The sequence below is a fragment of the Salmo salar genome, chromosome ssa21 (assembly GCF_905237065.1).
Source record: "Salmo salar chromosome ssa21, Ssal_v3.1, whole genome shotgun sequence".
Classification (NCBI taxonomy): Eukaryota; Metazoa; Chordata; class Actinopteri; order Salmoniformes; family Salmonidae; genus Salmo; species Salmo salar.
The window spans coordinates 4,976,305-5,001,630 of record NC_059462.1 but is presented as its reverse complement, the minus strand read 5'-3'; the positions used below and the strand labels follow the sequence as shown (position 1 = coordinate 5,001,630).

Sequence of the window (25,326 nt, the reverse complement as noted above, 5' to 3'; positions counted from 1 at the left end):
ATTTGTGCGTCTCTGCGGAACTCACATCAACCATTATTATTTATGAAACTGAAGTTCAAGGGGGCTGTGCATAATGTGTAGTGCGTTGACTTACAATGAGATTGAGTTTCTACCATCAAATTGATGTAGCCATGTAGGTGTTGCATAATTACACAATATTGATAACGCAAATAGGGTGACAATGTACTGTATAATTACCATATCAATAACACTAGCGGAAGATTAAAATACTGGGGTCTGTTGACCAACGTCACCTCTCAATGCTTTGCATTTTCATGACTGACATACCTGAGTGTTATTACACAAGCATTTTTGTTTCTGAATTTAACAGTTAAACTCAAGGGACAATTGATAACATGAGATCATCTCCCTGTCAATGCTTTCAATTATTACTATCAAGAGACAACACTTGCCAGGATTACAATGAACACAGAAATAAATATAAAAAGATAAATGTATGGTTTATTGTAGGAATTACCAATAATATTTTAATCAAAAAGTTCTGGCATTGACAGTTTTCTTTATTCAAAGTAAAATCCACAGGTAAGCATCCCACATGTTCCTGCTAGGAGGCTGGGATATGGGGCAGTCGGTTGGAGCTCAAAAGGTGTTGCTGCTGCATTCATTCTGTTCAGTCAAGCATCAGAGGACAATGTCTCTGCTTTCCCCACTTCTTCAGACTACCCACCTGAGCCCCTATTCCAAACCAAATCACCCCACATCCCTGGGCCCTTGTCAACTTCCCCTTGGGAATCTGAAAGGACTGGATTACTGGGAGCAATATTAATTTAGCCACAATTTTATTTTACTATTACGATAGTGTGACATCTTTTTCAACAAAACCAGTTGGACTAGAACTCAAATTTATGCTGAAAGCACTGCCTTACATTCTATTAAGCTATACCCAGGTTGTTCCCCACCGCTTAAACTACACCAATCCAATAATTTCAAATCCTAAAGAGGGGAAGTCGACAACAAACCTAAAGATAAGTGCCAAAGGTCTGGTTTGGAATTGGTCCCACAACTGGTCACTACGACGATCATGTCATCAGTGACATTACGTGCTGGTGTCCGACATCGAGGTCTCAAGCATCATGTCGCTCTCGTACATGTCACATTCCAGGGGCAGCGAGCGCCGAAGAGGCGTGTCCAATGAGACTTTGTCCTGATTGGACGGCAACGTCTCTAGGACCATGATGCCGCTCTCCTCCAGAAGTGGCGTGGCTCGAGCGTCACTGGGTTCCGTTGACATGTTCAGCATCTTCATCAAGACTGGCGTGCTCAGCGTCCCACGGACTTTGTCCTTTATGTCCGTCCCTGAAAGACACATTACCATTAAAATGCTGAATGTACCATCAGTGTTCAAGACTTAACTACCTTATTCTTATAGTCGGTCTGTGAAGAACTCCCTGCTCCCTCAGTCATGAGCTGTGGCATCACATCGGTGAAAGTCTGCGCACGCACACACACACACACACACACACAATGCTCTCAATTCTTCAGTTTCCAGCGCAGCTACACTACAGCACCTTTTCGAGCATTATCCAAGTGTTATTTCCCTATATTTTGAAGTTGTGTGCGTTTATGAAAACATGAGCATTTCTTCTATATGTCATAATATCTGACCGTATTATGGTGGTTGTATATATCGGCAGTTATCACAAGTTATAACTCCTTGCAACCTTCCATCATGTGCTAGCTTGCATTGATAATGTATCATTGTTAGCCATATTCTAGTTACACTATATGATCAAAAGTATGTAGACAACTGCTTGTCGAACATCTCAATCCAAAATCATGTGTATTAATGGAGTTGGTCCCCCCTTTGCTGCTATAACAGCCTCCACTCTTCTGGGAAGGCTTTCCACTAGATGTTGGAATATTGCTGCGGAACCTGCTTGCATTCAGCCACAAGATTATTAGTGAGGTCTTGGGTGATTAGGTCTGGCTTGCAGTCGGCATTCCAATTCATCCCAAAGGTGTTCAATGGGGTTGAGGTCAGGGCTCTGTGCAGGCCAGTCAAGTATTTCCACAGCGATCTCGACAACCCATTTCTGTATGGACCTCGCCTTGTGCACGGGGGCATTGTCATGCTGAAACAGGAAAGGGCCTTCCCCAAACTGTTGGCACAAAGTTGGAAGCACAGAATGTCATTGTATGCTGTAGCGTTAAGATTTCCCTTCACTGGAATTAAGGGGCCTAGCCCAAACCATGAAAAACTGCCCCAAATCATTATTCCTCCCCCACAAAACTATACAGTTGACACTATGCAATGTGGCATCCACCAAACCCAGATTCACCCATTGGACTGCAAGATGGTGAAGCTTGATTTATCACTCCAGACAAGGCGTTTCCACTGCTCCAGAGTCCAATGGCGGCGAGCTTTACGCCACTCCAGCCGATGCTTGGAATTGCGCATAGTTATCTTATCTTATGCTCGTGTGCAGCTGCTCAGCCATGCAAACCCACTTCATAAAGCTCCCAACGAACAGTTATTGTGCTGACATTGCTTCCAGAGGCAGTTTGGAATTCAGTAGTGAGTATTGCAACCGAGGACACACAACTTATTTTTTTATTTTACACGTGAGCTGTTTGGCCTACCACTTCGCGGCTGCGCCGTTGTTGCTCCTAGATGATTCCACATCACAATAACAGCACTTACAGTTGACCGGGGCAGCTCTAGCAAGGCAGAAATTTGACAAACTGAGTTGGCATCCTATGACGGTAACGCATTGAAAGTCACTGAGCTCCATCCTACCGACAATGTTTGTCTATAGAGATATCATGGCTGTGTGGTCGATTTTATACACCTGTCAGCAACGGGTGTGGCTGAAATAGCCAAATCCAAAATTTGAAGGGGTGTCCATACTTATATATAAAATGTAAATGTTACAAAGTTGTATTCCTCTAGCTCCACCTTCTCCAGCACCTTCATGGATGTCAGCCATACAGAGCTGTTACCAATGACTGTATACAAATGATAACATTTAAGGTTGTGCAATGTAACAGGAATATTTAGACTTATGGATGCCACCCGTTAGATAAAATACGGAACGGTTCCGTATTTCACTGAAAGAACAAACGTTATATTTTCGAAATGATAGTTCATTAATATGGTCAAATCCGGAAACTAAGGCTCGTATTTCTGTGTTATAATTAAGTCTATGATTTGATAGAGCAGTCTGACTAAGCGGTGGTAGGCAGCAGCAGGCTCATAAGCATTCATTCAAAGAGCACTTTCCTGCGTTTGCCAGCAGCTCTTCGCAATGCTTGTAAGGCAGGTCCTCACCAGTCATCACCGGCAACAACGTCACCTATGGGCACAAACACACCATCACTGGACCAGACAAGACTGGCAAAAAGTGCTCTTCACTGGTGAGTCGAGGGGTGATGGTCGGATATGCGTTTATCGTCGAAGGAATGAGCGTTACGCCGAGGCCTGTACTCTGGAGCGGGATCGATTTGGAGGTGGAGGGTCCGTCATGGTCTGGGGCGGTGTGTCACAGCATCATCGGACTGAGCTTGTTGTCATTGCAGGCAATCTCAATGCTGTGCGTTAAAGGGAAGACATCCTCTTCCCTCATGTGGTACCCTTCCTGCAGGCTCATCCTGACATGACCCTCCAGCATGACAATGCCACCAGCCATATTGCTCATTCTGTGCGTGACTTCCTGCAAGACAGGAATGTCTGTTCTGCCATGGCCAGCGAAGAGCCCGGATCTCAATCCCATTGAGCACGTCTGGGACCTGTTGGATCGGAGGGTGAGCAGAAATGTCTGGGAACTTGCAGGTGCCTTGGTGGAAGAGTGGGATAACATCTCACAGCAAGAACTGGCAAATCTGGTGCAGTCTGAGGAGGAGATGCACTGCAGTACTTAATGCAGCTGGTGGCCACACCAGATACTGACTTACTTTGTTCTTTGTTCAGGGACACATTATTCAATTTCTGTTAGTCACATGTCTGTGGAACTTGTTCAGTTTATGTCTCAGTTGTTGAATCTTATGTTCATACAAATATTTACACGTTAAGTTTGCTGAAAATAAACGCAGTTGACAGTGAGAGGAAGTTTCTTTTTCTGAGTTTATAATAACCATGATATCAAAGTAAACTTGGAGTCACGTGATGATATGATGCGTTCCTCCCACTATGACTCAGGAAAGCATGCAGTTTATTTGGCTACAGATTAAATTAGTTATGATGAACTTACATTTTAGTCATTGAGCAGACGCTCTTATCCAGAGCGACTTATAGTAGTGAATGCTTACATTATATACTTTTTTCCCCGCACTGGTCCCCCATGGGAATCGAACCCACAACCCTGGCATTGCAAACACCATGCTCTACCAACTGAGCCACACGGGACCACAACTTCAGGGTGGCGAAAGTGCATGGTGAGGACGTTGACGCTCCTTTTCAATAAATATCGAGGTTCTTCTTCTGGTGACATTATGATCGATGCTCGGCTGCCGTTTGGCAAAAATAATCTCTTTTGTTCATAGTAATCTCATCATGTAGGCTATACCCGCACTGTATCTGCGAGCTGTTGTCTAGATCCCACGTGCCAATACCATTGAGCACATTCGCTATATAACGCAACATCTAAGTTTATGTGCACTACATCACGCACAGCCTTTTATGAAAACATCTATGGTTTGAAAAAGGCATGTAGATTTTACAATATTCACATTAAAATCTGTTTGCCAACTGGATATTAAACCAGCTAGAGTGTGGAAATATCAAATTTTTAGCTGCACTGCCCCTTTAACACATGTAATTCACTAGCAAGGCACATGCTAGCAACTAGACTAGGAAAAAGCAAAACAGAAACCTTAAAAATCAACAGTTGCCTTGTATCAAGTCTGATGTTCATTGTTAAAAATATAACAAACACTTTTTTGTATTTTTTGTATATGTGTTCTAACATGGGTTGCAAAGTAGTTTTACCCATGTAGGAAGTTTGACCTATGTAGGTATCCGTGTCTCCAATGTACATCTCAATGCAGTGGCCGAGCATAGTCACAGAAAACGTGTCATCTCTTTTAAGACCGAGTGCCTGTCAGAAAGAAGCAAAACTCAATTGTTGTAATAACATACAAAAAAAATGTATAGCAATATTTATTTAACATATCACATGATCATGTCAATGGATTTAATATTTAAATAAAGGGACAAAAACTGAATAACCAGTACCGTGTGAAAGTAGTCGATGGCGCTCTCGAAGTCTCCCATGAGGCTGTGCACATATCCAATGACCGAGTAGGTTGAGGCGTGCTGAGGGATGAGAACCAGGGCCTGGCGGTGGTACTCCAACGCCTGGTCATACTTCCTATTGGAGGACAGAACAAAACAACCAATCAGACAGTTCTCCCAGAGCCAAACTAGAGCTCTGCCTGGTCTGGGTGTGTTCCACAGGATGTGGGTGGCACCTTAATTGTGGAGGATGGGCTCCTGGTAATGGCTGGAGCAGAATAGGTGGAACCATGCGTTTGATAGCGTTCCAGACATTATTATGAGCCATTCCTCCCCTCAGCAGCCCCCTGTGGTGTGTTCAGAGATCCAAAATAAGATGTAACCACATCGTCCTCTCTCAGACCTGTGTCCAAATTCACCACATATGAAAACACCCCATCATGTTTTGTACAAATCAAATACTGAACCATGTGTATGTCATTAGCAGGGCTTTGACTTAAACTGATTCAATCAATTGGTCAGTACACACTGCAGTTCGGTTAAGAAGCCTTTATTAAAATAAAAACAAAACATTAACTGCAAGGTGCAGATTACCAAAGATAGCCCTTTAGATAAAAAACACCCAAACCTTTTTAAAACCTCCACTTGTACCACAAAGCCTCTCTAGATCTGCTGAGTGGCTCGGACACATTATCCATGAACAGATCTGTGCATGAATACTCAATTAGAGACCTACTTATATAGAAGGACTGAGGAGAACAAGTGTGTCTCTCTGAAAATAGTCAGAGGAGAGAGAGAGAGGTCCTATCATCACTTCAGGCTCTCCACCTGAAATACCACTTAGGTTAATTTTGGATCCCTGTCCTTTAACGTGGTACCTGGAAGACAATAGATAAATGCCTGCCTACCCTTCCCATATGTGTGATGAGAACAAGGAAATTACAATAATGGCATCATAGGAGAGATACAGAAACAGAGATATGCCAGTCAGAACTTCCATTCTGTTCAGTTCCATCCCCTCAAAAGGTGTATGTCACAAAGCCAGCTATAAATATTCTGGATTAGATAAAGCTAGAGCCACATTTCAGCTCAGGCTTCATCCATATCACAAAGGTGGATATCTAACCAACACCTTCCACATGTTGCACATGGATAACCCAGGAGGATCTTCATACTCACTTCAGTTTTCGACAAACGTGACCCAGGTTGTTCAGGAGAGGCTCCCACTTGTCCACGGTCACCTGATAAATAAAAAAGCTTAAATCATGGCAAAAAAATACTGGCTGCCAGTTCTTAACCCTCATACTATCGACTGGTAACCCAAAGGTGGTTTATCGAATTCTTAAAATTGACCAAGTTATTAACAAATCTAAATAAATATGTTTCTGTATCAATATGGACTTTTTAAATATTCAAGACCTTTGGGGTCATTTTGACCCGAGTCCAACCCCCAAAATAAATAAATAGGACTGTAGTAATTTCACAGATATTATTTGAATCTAGGTTTCTCTGGAGACATAAGAAGATATCACACCATGTGTGTATCATCTAAGAAGGCAGGTCATTCTAGGGCAAATCTAAAAACACATCTTTATTTAAATCCAGGATTCTCTGGAGACCTAATAAGTTATCCATACCACCAGAGGGTGAAGGGGGACCTGTATAAGTGATTTTGACTAGATAGACAGAACACCTGCAGAGATGATGCACCTTATGTAGCCTAGTGGTTAGAGTGTTGGAATAGTAACCAAAAGGTTGCAAGAGCGAATCCCCGAGCTGACAAGGTAAAAATCTGTCGTTCTGCCCCTAAAGGTAGTTAACCCACTGTTCCTTGGCCGTCATTGAAAATAAGAATTTGTTCTTAACTGATGTGCCTAGTTAAATATACACTGCTCAAAAAAATAAAGGGAACACTTAAACAACATAATGTAACTCCAAGTCAATCACACTTCTGTGAAATCAAACTGTCCACTTAGGAAGCAACACTGATTGACAATACATTTCAAATGCTGTTGTGCAAATGGAATAGACAACAGGTGGAAATTATAGGTAATTAGCAAGACACCCCCAATAAAGGAGTGGTTCTGCAGGTGGGGACCACAGACCACTTCTCAGTTCCTATGCTTCCTGGTTGATGTTTTGGTCACTTTTGAATGCTGGCGGTGCTTTCACTCTAGTGGTAGCATGAGACGGAGTCTACAACCCACACAAGTGGCTCAGGTAGTGCAGCTCATCCAGGATGGCATATCAATGCGAGCTGTGGCAAGAATGTTTGCTGTGTCTGTCAGCGTAGTGTCCAGAGCATGGAGGCGCTACCAGGAGACAGGCCAGTACATCAGGAGACGTGGAGGAAGCCATAGGAGGGCAACAACCCAGCAGCAGGACCGCTACCTCCGCCTTTGTGCAAGGAGGAGCAGGAGAAGCACTGCCAGAGCCCTGCAAAATGACCTCCAGCAGGCCACAAATGTGCATGTGTCTGCTCAAACGGTCAGAAACAGACTCCATGAGGGTGGTATGAGGGCACGACGTCCACAGGTGGGGGTTGAGCTGACAGCCCAACACCGTGCAGGACGTTTGGCATTTGCCAGAGAACACCAAGATTGGCAAATCCGCCACTGGCGCCCTGTGCTCTTCACAGATGAAAGCAGGTTCACACTGAGCACGTGACAGACGTGACAGAGTCTGGAGACGCCGTGGAGAACGTTCTGCTGCCTGCAACATCCTCCAGCATGACCGGTTTGGCGGTGGGTCAGTCATGGTGTGGGGTGGCATTTCTTTGGGGGGGCCGCACAGCCCTCCATGTGCTCGCCAGAGGTAGCCTGACTGCCATTAGGTACCGAGATGAGATCCTCAGACCCCTTGTGAGACCATATGCTGGTGCGGTTGGCCCTGGGTTCCTCCTAATGCAAGACAATGCTAGACCTCATGTGGCTGGAGTGTGTCAGCAGTTCCTGCAAGAGGAAGGCATTGATGCTATGGACTGGCCCGCCCGTTCCCCAGACCTGAATCCAATTGAGCACATCTGGGACATCATGTCTCGCTCCATCCACCAACGCCACGTTGCACCACAGACTGTCCAGGAGTTGGCGGATGCTTTAGTCCAGGTCTGGGAGGAGATCCCTCAGGAGATCATCTGCCACCTCATCAGGAGCATGCCCAGGCGTTGTAGGGAGGTCATACAGGCACGTGGAGGCCACACACACTACTGAGCCTCATTTTGACTTGTTTTAAGGACATTACATCAAAGTTGGATCAGCCTGTAGTGTGGTTTTCCACTTTAATTTTGAGTGTGACTCCAAATCCAGACCTCCATGGGTTGATAAATTGGATTTCCATTGATTATTTTTGTGTGATTTTGTTGTCAGCACATTCAACTATGTAAAGGAAAAAGTATTTAATAAGATTATTTATTTCATTCAGATCTAGGATGTGTTGTTTAAGTGTTCCCTTTATTTTTTTGAGCAGTATATATATTTTTTAAATTAATAAAATGTACGCCTATGGTTAGAAGTATAACCGTGAACAAAATAAAATTTTACCTTGACATATTAAAGATCATAAGTGTCAGTACTAAGAATACTTGGTAGAACTAATACAGAAACCAGCTACCCTCTATATGAACACAGTGCTCTAGACATGTGTATTCTCCAAAAAAAGAAGCTATTTTACAGGAAATTTTATAAATACCAGAATTCCTATAATATCCTCCAATATTCTATGTGTGAGACTTGTTATGGTATTTGGGTTACTGTACATTAGGTTTGAAGTGACTGAGGAGTTTGGCATGCTTTTTGAAGCATCCTACAGTAGGCCCTACCACTTCCAATGTTTAACTAGCAGAGATGCCAACACTGCCCGTAGGGTAAGTACATTTTTTTAAAACATGTTTTACTTTAACCTTTATTTAACTAGGCAAGTCAGTTAAGAACAAATTATTATTTACAATGATGGCCTACCAATGCCAAACCCTCCCCTAACCCAGACAACGCTGGGCCAATTGTGCGCCGCCCTATGGGATTCCCGATCATGGCCGGTTTTGATACAGCCCAGGATCGAACCAGGGTCTGTAGTGATGCCTCTAGCACTGAGATGCAGTGCCTTGGAGCACTGCGCCACTCGAGAGCCACAAAATAAAATATCTTTATTAGCATATAACTTGTACTTGCCAACCTTCCTTGCCCATTATAATTGACCCCTAACCTTTGCTCTCATCTCTCCTGTCCAGGTGCCATCTCCCTCTCTTGTACGGCCTTACTAACAACTCTAAACTGGCCGAGTGCTTCTTCAGCCAGGCCTTGAGCATCGCACCAGAAGACCCCTTTGTCATGCATGAGGTGGCCTTCCAGAACGGAGAGTGAGTAAGACGCATAATATTATTTTTGCATGGTCTCTATGCACACTGACACGCCAACACAAACACTCACTCCATCATTTGCTCACACACGCATACCCACTCACATTCAATCAGCATATACACTGCTCCTACTCTGTTTATCATATATCCTGATGCCTAGTCACCTTATGCATATACATATCTGCCTCTCACTGCAATATCCCTGCACATTGTAAATATGGTACTGGAACTGATGACCGTGTGTGTCATTTAGCAGACACTCTTATCCAGAGCAACTTACAGTAGTGAATGCATACATTTCATAAATTTTTTTCTCCGCACTGGTCCCCCGTGGGAATCGAACCCACAACCCTGGTGTTGCAAACACCATGCTCTACCAACTGAGCCACACGGCTCAGTTGTGTGTGGGTGGTATGCTTGCTTTCTCGTGTTAATTTTATTTCTAGTGTGTTTTTGTTGTTTTTAGTATTACATTGTTATTGGGCATTTCACCATACTTGTACACGGGACATTAAAACTTAATGGGGAAAATGTATATTTTTGTTTTACAGAATACGCAAATTAACTGTAATTGTGCTAAAAGTCTTTTGGTAATTCTGATTCTCCAGATAACATTACTACATGTCTTATACTGTTTTAATAAGAATTAAGTTAACATTTTTCTATGATTGTTGCTTTTTCCCCCAATAGTTTCTTCTTGGGGTCAAAGTGAACCCAGTTGGTAATCCATGCATGGAATATATGTTGGTCGTATGATTAAGAAGTCCCAAAACTTAAAGATTCGAGCATGATACGTGGCACTCGATTGAAATGACCAGCTACCTCGTTCCCAATGGCTTTGATCTTGTCCATGGCATCCAGGAACAACTTCTCGGCTGTTTTCCAGCTGAAAAGGGAAGAATCGAAGACATTTCAGCAAAATCCACACAGGAATAACATTTTTTAAAAAAAAAAAGGCAATAGTACCTTTCACACATCATCGTGTCAGCCTGAACAGTACTGTGCAAGCTCAGATTGTCTTTTCAAATGGTCCTTTCCGGCACAGTTCCAGCAACTATGGACGACGCATTGCCAGGTACAGCTGTTGGATAATCTTTTCCCGACTAAATAGACAGAACCCACATTTCTAGTCACAACCTAATCTTTGTTAACCCAGAAGTAAAATCTTACGTAATTTGGTCAGCTGCGTCTGTAAGAGTTAGAAGTTCAGATTTCCGGCAAAGATGATGTCACAACCCTCACAAAAGGAAAAGTACTCTGCCAAATGTGTGCACGTGGAGGTATTCTAGTGCTATACATCATATTCGGGTGCGCGTGTGTGCGTACGTTTTCTCAGTGTGTGAGTAGAAATACACATTATCCCAGTATGTGTTAGGGCCAGGATGATAGAAGTATAGCGATACTCGTTAGTATCGTGGCAAGGAAAAACAAGAAGCAAATTCTACTTCAGGAAAACAGCACAATGTTAAACATACAGCAGGTTTTTAAAGGACTAAAGACATTGGTCTGCTTTGTGTTTTCATTTTTGCCATGGAAAAAAATATATTGCAATACTGGTATCATCTTAAGCTATAATGTCCCATGTACAAGTATGGTGAAATGCCCAATAACAATGTAATTCTAAAAACAACAAAAACACACAAGAAAGCAAGCATCACACAAACACACAGTCAGTCAGTTCCAGTACCATATTTACAATGTGAAGGGATATTGGAGTGATAGTGGTAGATATGTATAAGCATAAGGTGACTAGGCATCAGGATATACAGTTGAAGTTGGAAGTTCATACACCTTAGACAAATACTTTTAAACTCAATTTCACAATTCCTGACATTTAATCCTATTCCGTTTTAGGTCAGTTAGGATCAGCACTATTTTAATAATGTGAAATGTCAGAAAAATAGTAGAGAGAATGATTTATTTCAGCTTTTATTTCTTTCATCACATTTCCAGTGGGTCAGAAGTTTACATGCTACCTAATACTAATTGAGTGTATTGCCTTTAAATGGTTTAACTTGGGTCAAATGTTTCAGGTAGCCTTCCGCAAGCTTCCCACAATAAGTTGGGTGAATTTCGTCCCATTCCTCCTGACAGAGCTGGTGTAACTGAGTCAGGTTTGTAGGCCTCCTTGCTCGCACACGCCTTTTCAGTTCTGACCACAATTTTGTTAGGTCAGGGCTTTGTGATGGCCACTCCAATACCTTGACTTTGTTGTCCTTAAGCCATTTTGCCACAACTTTGGAAGTATGCTTGGGGTTATTGTCCATTTGGAAGACCCATTTGCGACCAAGCTTTAACTTCCTGACTGATGTCTTGAGATGTTGCTTCAATAACTCCTCATGATGCCATCTATTTTGTGAAGTGCACCAGTCCCTCCTGCAGCAAAGCACCCCCACAACATGATGCTGCCATTCCCGTGCTTCACGGTTGGGATCGTGTTCTTTGGCTTGCAAGCCTCCCCCTTTTTCCTTCAAACATTGTGGCCAAACAGTTCCATTTTTGTTTCATCAGACCAGAGGACATTTCTCCAAAAAGTACAATCTTTGTCCCCATATGCAGTTGTAAACCGTAGTCTGGCTTTTTTCTGACGGTTTTCGAGCAGTGGCTTCTTCCATGCTGAGCAGCCTTTCAGGTTATGTCGATATAGGGCTTGTTTTACTGTGGATATAGATACTTTTGTACTTGTTTTCCTCCAGCATCTTCACAGGGTCCTTTGCTGTTGTTCTGGGATTGATTTGAACTTTTCGCACAAAAGTACGTTCATCTCCAGGAGACAGAACGCATTTCCTTCCTGAGCGGTATGACGGCTGCGTGGTCCCATGTTGTTTATACATGCGTACTATTGTTTGTACAGATGAAAGTGGTACATTCAGGCGTTTGGAAATTGCGCCCAAGGACGAACCAGACTTGTGGAGCTCTACCATTTTTTTTATGAGGTCTTGGCTAATTTCTTTTGATTTTCCCATGCTGTCAAGCAAAGAGGCACTGAGTTTGAAGGTAGGCCTTGAAATACATCCACAGGTACACCTCCAGTTGACTCAAATTATGTCAATTAGCCTGTCAGAAGCTTCTAAAGCCATGACATCATTTTCTGGAATTTTCCAAGCTGTTTAAAGGCACAGTCAACTTAGTGTATGTAAACTTTTGACCCACTGGAATTGTGATACAGTGAATTATAAGTGAAATAATCTGTATGTAAACAATTGTTGGAAAAATTACTTGTCATGCACAAAGTAGATGTCCTAACCAACTTGCCAAAACTAGTTTGTTAACAAGAAATTTGTGGAGTGGTTGAAAAAACGAGTTTTAATGACTCCAACCTAAGTGTACGTAAACTTCCGACTTCAACTTTACACTCAGAGTAGCAGCAGCGTATATGCTGATTGGATGTGAGTGGGTATGCGTGTGTGTAGATTCAGTATAATGTATGTGCATATTATGAGTGTGAGCAAATGATGGAGTGAGTGTTTGTGTTGGCGTGTCAGTGTGCATAGAGACCATGCAAAAATAATATTATGTGTGTTACTCACTCTCCGTTCTGGAAGGCCACCACGGCCACCTCATGCATGACAAAGGGGTCTTCTGGTGCGATGCTCAAGGCCTGGCTGAAGAAGCGCTCGGCCAGTTTAGAGTTGTTAGTAAGGCCGTACTCCAGCCCTATGTACAACAGAGGGAGATGGCACCTGGGCAGGAGAGATAAGAGCAAAGGTTAGGGGTCAATTATAATGGGCAAGGAAGGTTGGCAAGTACAAGTTTTATGCTAATAAAGGTATATTATTTTGTGGCTCCCGAGTGGCGCAGCGCTCCAAGGCACTGCATCTCAGTGCTAGATGCATCACTGGTTCGATCCCGGGCTGTATCACAACCAGCCATGATTGGGAGTCCCATAGGGTGGCGCACAATTTGCCCAGTGTCGTCTGGGTTAGGGGAGGGTTTGGCCGTGGTAGGCTGTCATTGTAAATATGAATTTGTTCTTAACGGACTTGCCTAGTTAAAAACAAAAAAATCTTATTTGCATCAGTTTATGACACTGCACATTTCTCACTGTTTTCAATGACCAAGGCAGCCCTGTGTTTAGCCATTTTAGCAATAAGCCTTTGAACTCAACTTTTTCGCACACATCCTGTTCTGTGGATGTATCTGGGTGTCCATGTGCGTGTGTGGAAGGGGAGTCTGGGTTCAATAACAGTGCATACCCCTTCATCAGTTGAGCAGCGGTGAAGTAGGCAGCCATGGCCTGGTCGTGTTCACTCTCCACCGCAAACGAGTGACCGTAGGCGATCCATGCCGGACCGTACGTCCGCTCCAGAGTGGTCGCCTTGCTGCGGGAGAGAGAATTAGGACGTTAGTGTAAATAAGAGATTCTACTCAGTCACACAAAGAAAGCAGAGTAAATATTATTAATATGTAAGTAATACAGTACCAGTCAAAAGTTAAATTAAGAAAACACCTACTCATGCCAGGGTTTATGTTTTCTACATTGTAGAATAATAGTGATGACATTACAACTATGGAATCATGTAGTAACCAAAAAAGTAACCACCCTTCGCCTTTATGACAGCTTTGCACACTTGGCATTCTCTCAACGAGCTTAATAAGGTAGTCACCTGGAATGCATTCAAATAACAGGTGTGCCTTGTTAAAAGTTAATTTGGGGAATTCCGTTCCTTCTTAATAAGTTTGAGCCAATCAGTTGTGTTGTGACAAGGTAGAGGTGGTAGACAGAAGATGGTCTTTTACCAAATAGGACTAAGTCCATATGATGGCAAGAACCGCTCAAATAAGCAAAGAGAAACGACAGTTTATCATTACTTTACAACATTTTTTTATTTTTTATTTCACCTTTATTTAACCAGGTAGGCAAGTTGAGAACATGCTCTCATTTACAATTGCGACCTGGCCAAGATAAAGCAAAGCAGTTTGACAACATACAAAAACAGAGTTACACATGGAGTAAAACAACATACAATCAATGATACAGTAGAAAAAAATAAGACTATATACAATGTGAGCAAATTATGTGAGATAAGGGAGGTAAAGGCAAAAAGGCCATGGTGGCAAAGTAAATAAATTATAGCAAGTAAAACACTGGAATGGTAGATTTGTAATTTGAAGAAAGTTAAAAGTTAAAATATAAATAATATGGTGCAAAGGAGAAAAATAAATAAATACAGTAGGGGAAGAAGTAGTAGTTTGGACTAAATTATAGATGGGCTATGTACAGGTGCAGTGATCTGGGAGCTGCTCTGATAGCTGGTGCTTAAAGCTAGTGAGAGAGATAAGTGTTTCCAGTTTCAGAGATTTTTGTAGTTCGTTCCAGTCATTGGCAGCAGAGAACTGGAAGGAGAGACGACCAAAGGAGGAGTTGGCTTTAGGGGTGACCAGAGAGATATACCTGCTGGAGCGCGTGCTACAGGTGGGGGCTGCTATGGTGACCAGTGAGCGGAGATAAGAGGGGACTTTACCTAGCAGGGTCTTGTAGATGACCTGGAGCCAATGTGTTTGGCGACGATTATGTAGCGAAGGCCAGCCAACGAGAGCGTACAGGTCGCAGTGGTGGGTAGTATATGGGGCTTTGGTGACAAAACGGATGGCACTGTGATAGACTGCATCCAGCTTGTTGAGTAGGGTATTGGAGGCTATTTTGTAAATGACATCGCCGAAGTCGAGGATTGGTAGGATGGTCAGTTTTACGAGGGTATGTTTGGCAGCATGAGTGAAGGATGCTTTGTTGCGAAATAGGAAGCCAATTCTAGATTTAACTTTGGATTGGAGATGATTGATGTGAGTCTGGAAGGAGAGCTTACAGTCTAACCAGACACCTAGGTATTTGTAGTTGTCCACAAATTCGAAGACGGAACCGTCCAGAGAAGTGATGCTGGACAGGCGGGCAGGTGCAGGCAGCGATCGGTTGAAGAGCATGCATTTAGTTTTACTTGTATTTAGGAGCAGTTGGAGACCACGGAAGGAGAGTTGTATGGCATTGAAGCTCGTCTGGAGGGTTGTTAACACAGTATCCAAAGAAGGGCCAGAAGTATACAGAATGGTGTCATGAAGGTCAGTCAATACGGAACGTTTCAAGAACTCAAAGTTTCTTCAAGTGAAGTCGCAAAAACCAAGCTCTATGATGGAACTGGCTCTCATGAGGACCGACACCGGAAAGAAGACCCAGAGTTACCTCTGCTGCAGAGGATAAGTTCATTAGAGTTACCAGCCTCAGAAATTGCAGCCCAAATAAATGCTTCACAGAGTTCAAGTAACAGACAACATCAACTGTTCAGAGACTGCATGAAATCAGGCCTTCATGGTCAAATTGCTGCAAAGAATCCCCTACTAAAGGACACCAATGAGAGGAAGAGACTTGCTTGGGCCAAGAAACACGAGCAATGGACATTAGACCAGTGAAAATCTGTCCTTTGAGTCCAAATTTGAGATTTTTGGTTCCAACAGCCGTGTCTTTGTGGGACGCAGAGTAGGTGAACAGATGATCCCTGCATGTGTGGTTCCCACCGTGAAGCATGGAGGAGGAGGTGTGATGGGGCTTTGCTGGTGACACTGTCTGATTTATTTAGAATTCAAAGCACACTTAAATCAGCATACGCCATCCCATCTGGGTTTGTGCTTAGTGGGACTATCATTTATTTTTCAACAGGACAATGACCCAACACACCTCCAGGCTGTGTAAGGGCTATTTGAGAATGCCAAGAGTGTGCAAGGCTGTCGTCAAGGCAAAGGGTGGCTACTTTGAAGAATCTCAAATATAAAATATGATTTGTTTAACACTTTTTTGGTTACTACATGATTCCATGTGTTATTTCATATTTTAATGTCTTCACTATTATTCTAGAATGTAGAAAATAGTAAAAATAAAGAAAAACCCTTGAATGAGTAGGTGTGTCCAAACTTTAGTCTGCAAAGTACTATATACAGTACCAATGTGTAGATTTGATTCAGCAGCAAGTGAATCAATCAAAATATTTGGAATATCAACAGCTGACTGCTGAATGTTGAATAGGCCTGGCAATAAGAACATGGTATCTGGTACCTGAGATATCTACGAGCGTGTTCATTTTTGTGACCGACCATTAGATAGTAGCATCCCACAGCAAACCAAGAGACCTGGATGAAAACAATGCTTACCATTTGGTTAGTGGTCAAATATTAAATGCATAAAGAAAAAACACATACTGTACCAATCAGAGCTTGGACATGTGCAATGTCAAGATGCAAGTATAGATGGGTATCACAGGAGGTTGGTGGCACCTTAATTGGGGAGGAGGGACTCGGGCAATGGCTGGTAGCAGGATGAGTGGAACGCTATCAAACACGTGGTTTCTAGGTGTTTGATGCCATTCCATTTGCTCCAGCCATTATTATGAGCAGTCTTCCTCTCAGCAGCCTCCTGTGGCGGGTATACTCACAGCAGAGGAAAGTAGTGGTATACAAAGCAGAGGTTATACTTACTGGGTTGTTGGGATACAAGTCCACAAGCTTGTGTGAAAGGTAAAACAGTTCTGTAGGGGAATAAAGAGCAGAGAATCATGGTACATTTCTTTTTTTCACCAAACAATTTAGATGTACATTTATCTTTCATGAGTATGTATGAATAAACACACTTAAAGTAGAGCATCAACCGTATTACCATTTGCTTTGCTGAGCTCCACCAGTGTTCCTATATGAACAGGTAAACAATTGGCATGGAATGGGTCTTTCACCATCACCCTTGAAGAAAGAAAACATTCAGGTTATATGTAGACGGGGCCAAATTATAAGTATGCAACTTATACCCTTTTCACAGAACTGAGCTGAGAGAATAATATTCCAACAGACATGCACTGAGTGTACAAAACATTAAGAACTCCTGTTCTTTCCATGACAGATTGACCATGTGAAAGCTATGATCCCTTATTTAGGTCACTTGTTAAATCCACTTCAATCAGTGTAGATGACGGGGAAGAGACAAGTTAAAGAAGGATTTTTAAGCCTTGAGGAAATTGAGACATGGATTGTGAATGTGTGCATTTCAGAGGGTGAATGGGCAAGACAAAAGATTTAAGTGCCTTTGAACAGGGTATGGTATTAGTTGCCGGGGCACCGTTTGTGTCTAGAACTGCAACGCTGCTGGGTTTCACACACTAAACAGTTTCCCGTGTGTATCAAGAATGGTGTAACACCCAAAGGACATCCAGCCAATTTGACAACTGTGTTAAGCAATGGAGTCAACATAGGCCAGCATCACTGTGGAATGCTTTCGACACCATGTAGAGTCCATGCCCGACGAATTGAGGCCATTCTAAGGCAAAAGGGGGTGCAGCTTAATATTAGCAAGGTATTCCTAATGTTTTTCACACTCAAGTGTATAGCATAAGATATTATGTACAAAAAAAGGTTTGACCGATTTAACACCTGCAGATTCGTCTGAAAATAACCCATACAAACGAACTGAAGTAGTTTTGTGCCAACAAAAATTAGTTAAATGTGTGTCCCCAAAAAATGTCATATCTCCTAAATATAGGACAGACATTTCAAAACCTTAAGATTTTTTGGGGGTCATTTATGAATGTGTTATTCAATGCTTCCATGGGCTATAGTAGTTAGGCCAAATTCAATATTTTATCAAATAATATATACATTTTTTTTATACCTGAAGGGGTCTTAAAATTCTAAATCAAATAGCTAAATGATCCTTGGTATGACCATCTTAATACCATTCCATATGTTCGCTTAGCTGTTGCGGGGGGGGTACTTAGACTGAGGTTATAAACAAACAAAAAAGTTTGTTTTGCAAATTAACACCAGCAGACTGCCAATAAATCTCAAAAGGAGCCAGTCTATTTATTTCTAGTTAAGGTGGGCCAGCGATTAGTTATCAACTTACATAGACGTGAGTTTGTAGCACATTTTGAAGTCACAGTTGTAATAATGCCTCTCTGCGATGGAGACCACCACATCCAAGTTGTCCTGGAGACCGTTGACCATCTCTGGGACCACCATATCACTAGGTTTGTTATACTGAGGGAAGGAAAGAGGAATGGATGGAGGGACAAAAAGGGTGGGGGTGTGGAGAACATTTTTAGGGTTTTTCTGTCATGGTTACTGTTTGACTGACAGGGCAGCTGGACTACAGGGCAAAATCCAAAGTGATATGTGATGACCTACTGTGGCGGTTGTGAGATTTTTTCCAACGGTTATTGTCATGCAAAGACTGTTCTTCTCACGGTAAATGACCGTTAACATAAGCAAGTTTAGCCTCTACGCCTCCACGCATACCAAGTGGCTGATGCGTGCCTTTGGAATATCTACAAAAGTTTGCCTACTGTATGTTATCTGGCTATGCTCCATGCCATAGGCTTGTTCATTTGGCAGACAAGATATGCTTAGAAGTCCCATGCCATTATTTAATATTATATGATTTTATAGTAAGAACAATTATATTCAACTTACCTGAATGAAATAAAAAGGGTATTTTTCCCCCATTCTGGAGAGAGTACACATAAGTGGCTATGTTGAGCATAAAAGTGATCATTTGAAACAGGTCCTATATTTAGTTATTTGGCAACTTCAGTTGTGAATGATAAGAATGTCTTAGAAAATCAAAACATGGGCTGCATGATGTGGCTATAGGCTATTGATGATTTAACAAATTGCAAAAAAAAGCTTGCTCCAGGCTGCACAGCTGTTCTATCATCAAGTGATCATATTTTCACTCAGACTATTCTTAATTAAATATTGTCTTCACTGATATGTAAAATTAGAATGTCCCATTATCAAATGGGCAGGATAAAAAATAAAGTCATCTGTATGCAACTGAATAGTGAACGGAGGCGTGTGCTTTCCCGCCAGTCCGTTATTCAATGATGGCGCTACTTCGGTTTTATAGCGGTGCATTTGCATAATATGAGCAGCTGAGAAGTAAAATATGAACACACTTATTTCACTCCACGCCTCAACCACTGTTTGAGGAGCATGCGTTCGCTGCCTGACAGGTGATATTCTGCCCAAACTGTATGCCATGGACTCTCCAACCCAGTTCCTGCAGCTACCCAGTGATTCATTTGGAAAGTGAAATCTGTTCGGAAACATCGACAGTAAAATTTCTTCACAACAAAACAATTAAACTGTTGACAACCCCTCTGTGCACTCCATAAAGGAGCGCAAGGAGAGATGGAAACGCATGGTGGAGACATATTCTGTATAGCTAAAAAAGGTAATGTGTCACCCAATGATTTTAGAAAATAAAAAAGTTTAAATCCCTTTTACGAGGCTATTCAAAATCAAATTCAGTATAATTATAGGCTAACTCTGAGCCGCCCTGCAAAATCAATGAACCAACAGCGTCGCCAAGGGCAAAATGTTCTCTCCCAGACTCATGGACATAAATTTGAGCATAACAGTCAATATTAAAATGAAATAATAATCCACTCAAAGGCGATTACTCGAATGTGTTTAATTTTGGAGTATAGGCTAGACCAATTATGTACCAAAATCTGTTTGAGTATGATTTTTTTTGGCATGTGTAATATGTGGTAGGTTATGTATTGTATAACGGCTTAATCTTAATTCAGGTTTATTTTCTGGCTTGGCCTCATAACCCTATGCATTAACTGTGTATGGGTATTTTGAATTAATCATCACCTTAGAAGGCGTTTTCCATTTCGTTGTGTTAGGCTTTGAAACAGAATCCACAACAACCATGTTTTACACAGTTTCAACCTGCTGTTGAACTTCTTTCTTCAAATTTATCATCACAGTTAAGTGAGTTTTAAAAGCAAGATTCTGTTTGGATAAGTGTTTGATGTGATTTCCGATTGCTTTTGCATTGATGTCAGAGTGGTTAGAGGGACAATCGGGGCCTGATGTTATAGTTAGCAAGTTGGGTACTGCCAAAACATGTCCGGAGTGCATAAGAGGAGATTACTGTTACTCAATGGTCACGTGGAATTTTACTGCGGTCATGACTCATGACTGCTGGTGATGAGTCATGCAACAGCCCTATGATGACGTGGGTATTCAAGTACAGAGACAACCTTGACTGTGTAAAAACAGAAAAGTAACATAGGAATCTGAACAGAACTGATGTCCTGACATGGAGGACAACAGTGGACGTACCTTCTTCAATTTATTCTCAAACAGGAAGTGAAGTAATTTGTCTTCCTCCTCAGTGCACTGTTGGCTCAGAGGAAGTGAGTCCAGGAAGTCCTTTTCTATCACACACAAAAATGACCAGTCTTCAAATGAGGGGCTTCAGTCCCAAAAAAAAATAGTGCATTTGGAAAGTATTCAGACCCCTTGACATTTTGTTACGTTACAGCCCTATTCTAAAATTGACCGTTTCCCCCCCCCCCCCAATCTACACACAACACCCAATAATGACAAAGCAAAAATAGGTTTTTCGAAAAATTATTCAGACCCTTTATTCAGCACCTTAAACAGCCTCGAGTTTTCTTGTGTATGAAGCTTGGCACACCTGTATTTGGGGAGTTTCTCCCATTCTTCTCTGCAGATTTTGGGGCGGCAGGTGGTGTAAAACATTAGTGGTTAGAGCGTTGGGGCAGTAACCGAAAGGTTGCTAGACCGAATCCAAGAGCTGACAAGGTAAAAATCTAGCATTCTGCCCCTGAACAAGGCAGTTAATCCACTGGTCCTAGGCCATCATTGTAAATAAGAATTTGCTCTTAACTGACTTGCCTAGTTAAATAAAAAAATATGCTCAAGCTCTTTCAGGTTGGATGGGGAGTGTTGATGAACAGCTATTTTCAGGTCTCTCCAGAGATGTTAGATCAGGTTCAAGTACAGGCTCTGACTGAGCCATTCAAGGACATTCAGAGACTTGTCCCAAAGCCACTCCTAGGTTGTATTGGCTTTGTGCTTAGGGTCGCTGTCCTGTTGAAAGGTGAACCATCACCCCATTCTGAGGTCCTGAGTAGGTTATCATCAAAGATCTGTACTTTACTCCGTTCATCTTTCCCTCGATCCTGACTAGTCTCCCAGTCCGCCGCTGAAAAACATCCCCACAGCATGATGCTGCCACCACCATGCTTCACAGTAGGGATGGTGCCAGGTTTCCTCCAGACGTGACACTTGGCATTCAGGGTAAAGAGTTCAATCTTGGTTTCATCAGACCAGAGAATGTTCTTTCTCATGGTCCGAGAGCCCTTTAGATGCCTTTTGGCAAACTAAGTTGGCTGTCATGTACTCTACCATAAAGGCCTGATTAGTGGAGTGCTGCAGAGATGTTGTCCTTCTAGAAGGTTCTCCCATCTCCACAGAGGAACTCTGGAGCTCTGTCTCCCCCGATTGCTCAGTTTGGATGAGCGGCCAGCTCTAGGAAGAGTCTTGGTGGTTCCAAACTTCATCCATTTAAGAATGGAGGCCACAGTGTTCTTGGTACCCTTCCCCAGATCTGTGCAGACACAAATGTGATATTTCATTCGGGATGCACAATTAAAAGATATATAATAAAAATAAAAAAAGAGGTGAACATATCGGAATAGGCCGATATTAGCTAAAAATTCCAACATCGGTATTGGCCAATGTCTAGTTTAACGCCGATGGTAAAAACCGATGTCAAATCTACCATGCATACCTATATAACGTAGGTACATGCCGTAGTGACGCCACATAAAATGTTGTGCTATACGCGCAACACAGCATTCCTAAACGAGCCTACTGTCTGCCGTGTGGATCGAGCAGTCAACAAGTCGAGCAGTCATTTGAAAGAGTAAAACAACTTCAGCGAGACAATTCAAAAGCGAAATCCATTAAAGCCAAGATAACGGAATTCATTCATTGCCCTTGACAATAAACCGTTCTCTGTCATGGGTGATGCTGGCTTTCGCCTATTGGTTGAGCACCGGTACGCACCACCAAGTAGTACCAAGCTATTTTTCAGATGTTGCCCTATTACACAGTAATAGCATCACTGCTATTAGCTTCACAACATACATACTATGGAACGCCGTTTGGGTCTTTGCGTGTCAAAAAAGATACAGTAGCACTGTCAACAGCTGTACAAAAAAAAAAAAAAAAAGTCTGCCAACAAGCAAACACCAGCCATGAACTATGGGTTTACAATACCGCGTTGGTAATAAAGCATCATTTGTTCGACTGCAACTTCTAGGGTAGCTAGCTTTAGCTTGGTACTTAGCTAGCAGCAATACATTCAGCCTGAAAACAATGACCAGTAGAAACTGCAGTCATTTTCATTATTCTAAGCAATGGTTTAGCAATCCTTGTGAGTAAGTATTAACTAGGTTGCCACTTGTTGTTCACCTATTGAAATTGAACTTCAGTTCATGAAAATAAATAGCGAGCCAGCTACTTAACCCTGTTGCCCAAAGCTAACGTTATAAGCAGCCAGCTAACTTCATCTTGCTAGTGAGGCTCCAACTGACCGGGTTGTGTGTTGTGAAGCTTTCCACAACAAGGATTAGGCACAATAGAGGAATTTGAGGTTTGCCTTCAAAATAAAAGTGCCATTGACAGTGATGCAAATAGAATATTTATTCCATCCTTTTATTTTGAAGGCTACCCGCAAAATCCACTATTGTGGCTAATCCTTATTGTGGATACCGTCACATAGGTGGGTCCGACCATCAATCAAATAAGAACGGTCTTATAAATTAGGGTTATTTTAGATGACACCTATATAGTTAGTTAGCTAACTATAGCTACTGAAACAGGCGTCGTTTTTCTATATTTTTGGGGAAGAACACTGTTTGCATCCATTCTCATATCTTTTAGCCGTACCCTTACCCTACTCTGTTCCTCTGGCGATGTATAGGTGAATCCAGGCCCTGCAGTGCCTAGCTCCACTCCTATTCCCCAGGCGCTCTCTTTTGATGACTTCTGTAACCGCAATAGCCATGGGTTCATGCATGATAACGTTAGAAGCCTCCTCCCTAAGTTTGTTTTATTCACTGCTTTAGCACTCTGCCAACCCGGATGTCTTAGCCGTGTCTGAATCCTGGCTTAGGAAGACCACTAAAAACTCTGAAATCTTCATCCCTAACTACAACATTTTCAGACAAGATAGAACGGCCAAAGGGGGCAGTGTTGCAATCTACAGCAGAGATAGCCTGCAGAGTTCTGTCCTACTATCCAGGTCTGTACCCAAACAATTTAAACTTCTACTTTTAAAAATCCATCTCTCTAAAAACAAGTCTCTCACCGTTGCCGCCTGCTATAGACCACCCTCTGCCCCCAGCTGTGCTCTGGACACCATATGTGAACTGATTGCCCCCCATCTATCTTCAGAGCTCGTGCTGCTAGGTGACCTAAACTGGGACATGCTTAACACCCCAGCCATCCTACAATCTAAACTTGATGCCCTCAATCTCACACAAATTATCAATGAACCTACCAGGTACCACCCCAAAGCCTTAAACACAGGCACCCTCATAGATATCATCCTAACCAACTTGCCCTCTAAATACACCTCTGCTGTTTTCAACCAAGATTTCAGCGATCACTGCCTCATTGCCTGCATCCGTAATGGGTCAGCGGTCAAACGACGTCCACTCATCACTGTCAAACGCTCCCTGAAACATTTCAGCGAGCAAGTCTTTCCAATCGACCTGGCCCGGGTATCCTGGAAGGATATTGACCTCATCCAGTCAGTAGATGATGCATGGTTATTATTTTTAAATGCCTTTCTCACCATCTTAAATAAGCATGCCCCATTCAAGAAATTTAGAACCAGGAACAGATATAGCCCTTGGTTCTCTCCAGACCTGACTGCCCTTAACCAACACAAAAACATCCTGTGGCGTTCTGCATTAGCATCGAACAGCCCCCGTGATATGCAACTTTTTAGGGAAGTTAGAAACCAATATACACAGGCAGTTAGAAAAGCCAAGGCTGGCTTTTTCAAGCAGAAATTTGCTTCCTGCAACACAAACTCAAAAGTTCTGGGACACTGTAAAGTCCTTGGAGAATAATAGCACCTCCTCCCAGCTGCCCACTGCACTGAGGATAGGAAAAACTGTCACCACCGATAAATCCACTATAATTGAGAACTTCAATAAGCATTTTTCTACGGCTGGCCATGCTTTCCACCTGGCTACCCCTGTCAACAGCACTGCACCCCCCACAGCAACTCGCCCAAGCCTTCCCCATTTCTCCTTCTCCCAAATCCAGTCAGCTGATGTTCTGAAAGAGCTGCAATATCTGGACCCCTACAAATCAGCCGGGCTAGACAATCTGGACCCTTTCTTTCTAAAATGATCTGCCAAAATTGTTGCAACCCCTATTACTAGCCTGTTCAACCTCTCGTGTCGTCTGAGATTCCAAAAGATTGGAAAGCAGTTGCGGTCATCCCCCTCTTCAAAGGGGGGGGACACTCTTGACCCAAACTGCTACAGACCTATGTCTATCCTACCTCTCTAAAGTCTTCGAAAGCCAAGACAAACAGATTACTGACCATTTCGAATCCCACTGCACCTTCTCCGCTATGCAATCTGGTTTCAGAGCTGGTCATGGGTGCACCTCAGCCACACTCAAGGTCCTAAATGATATCTTAACCGCCATCGATAAGAAACAATACTGTGCAGCCGTATTAAGAGGTCGACCGATTAATCGGAATGGCCAATTAATTAGGCCGATTTCAAGTTTTCATAATTGGTAACCGGTATTTTTGGCCACCGATTTGCCGTTTTTACACCTTTATTTACCTAGGCAAGTCAGATTAAGAACACATTCTTATTTTCAATGACGGCCTAGGAACGGGGATAACTGCCTTGTCCAGGGGGGATTCGGGGATTCATTTTTGCAACCTTCTGGT

At 42.6% G+C, this 25,326-nt stretch overlaps 1 protein-coding gene across 9 annotated transcripts in view; it reads right to left on the bottom strand.

The window, feature by feature from the left end:
• Positions 1–442: 442 nt before the first annotated feature.
• LOC106581643 (cell division cycle protein 16 homolog) overlaps positions 443–25,326 on the bottom strand; it is a 46,235-nt gene continuing 21,351 nt past the window's right edge. For 6 of the 9 annotated variants that reach the window (XM_014163798.2, XM_045704364.1, XM_045704361.1 and 3 more), the window contains 12 exons: positions 20,655–20,749; positions 18,424–18,557; positions 17,188–17,267; positions 17,010–17,059; positions 16,591–16,664; positions 13,742–13,867; positions 13,076–13,228; positions 10,368–10,431; positions 6,371–6,432; positions 5,192–5,327; positions 4,946–5,054; positions 443–1,317 (listed from right to left, as the gene is read on the bottom strand). In XM_014163798.2, the coding sequence (XP_014019273.1) occupies positions 1,058–1,317; positions 4,946–5,054; positions 5,192–5,327; positions 6,371–6,432; positions 10,368–10,431; positions 13,076–13,228; positions 13,742–13,867; positions 16,591–16,664; positions 17,010–17,059; positions 17,188–17,267; positions 18,424–18,557; positions 20,655–20,749 (1,343 nt within the window). In that variant the 3' untranslated portion in view covers positions 443–1,057. Of the gene's footprint in view, positions 1,318–1,377; positions 1,453–4,945; positions 5,055–5,191; positions 5,328–6,370; positions 6,433–10,367; positions 10,432–13,075; positions 13,229–13,741; positions 13,868–16,590; positions 16,665–17,009; positions 17,060–17,187; positions 17,268–18,423; positions 18,558–20,654; positions 20,750–25,326 lie in introns of all 9 variants that reach the window. The other 3 variants (XM_045704368.1, XM_045704367.1, XM_045704366.1) reach the window with 2 other exon arrangements.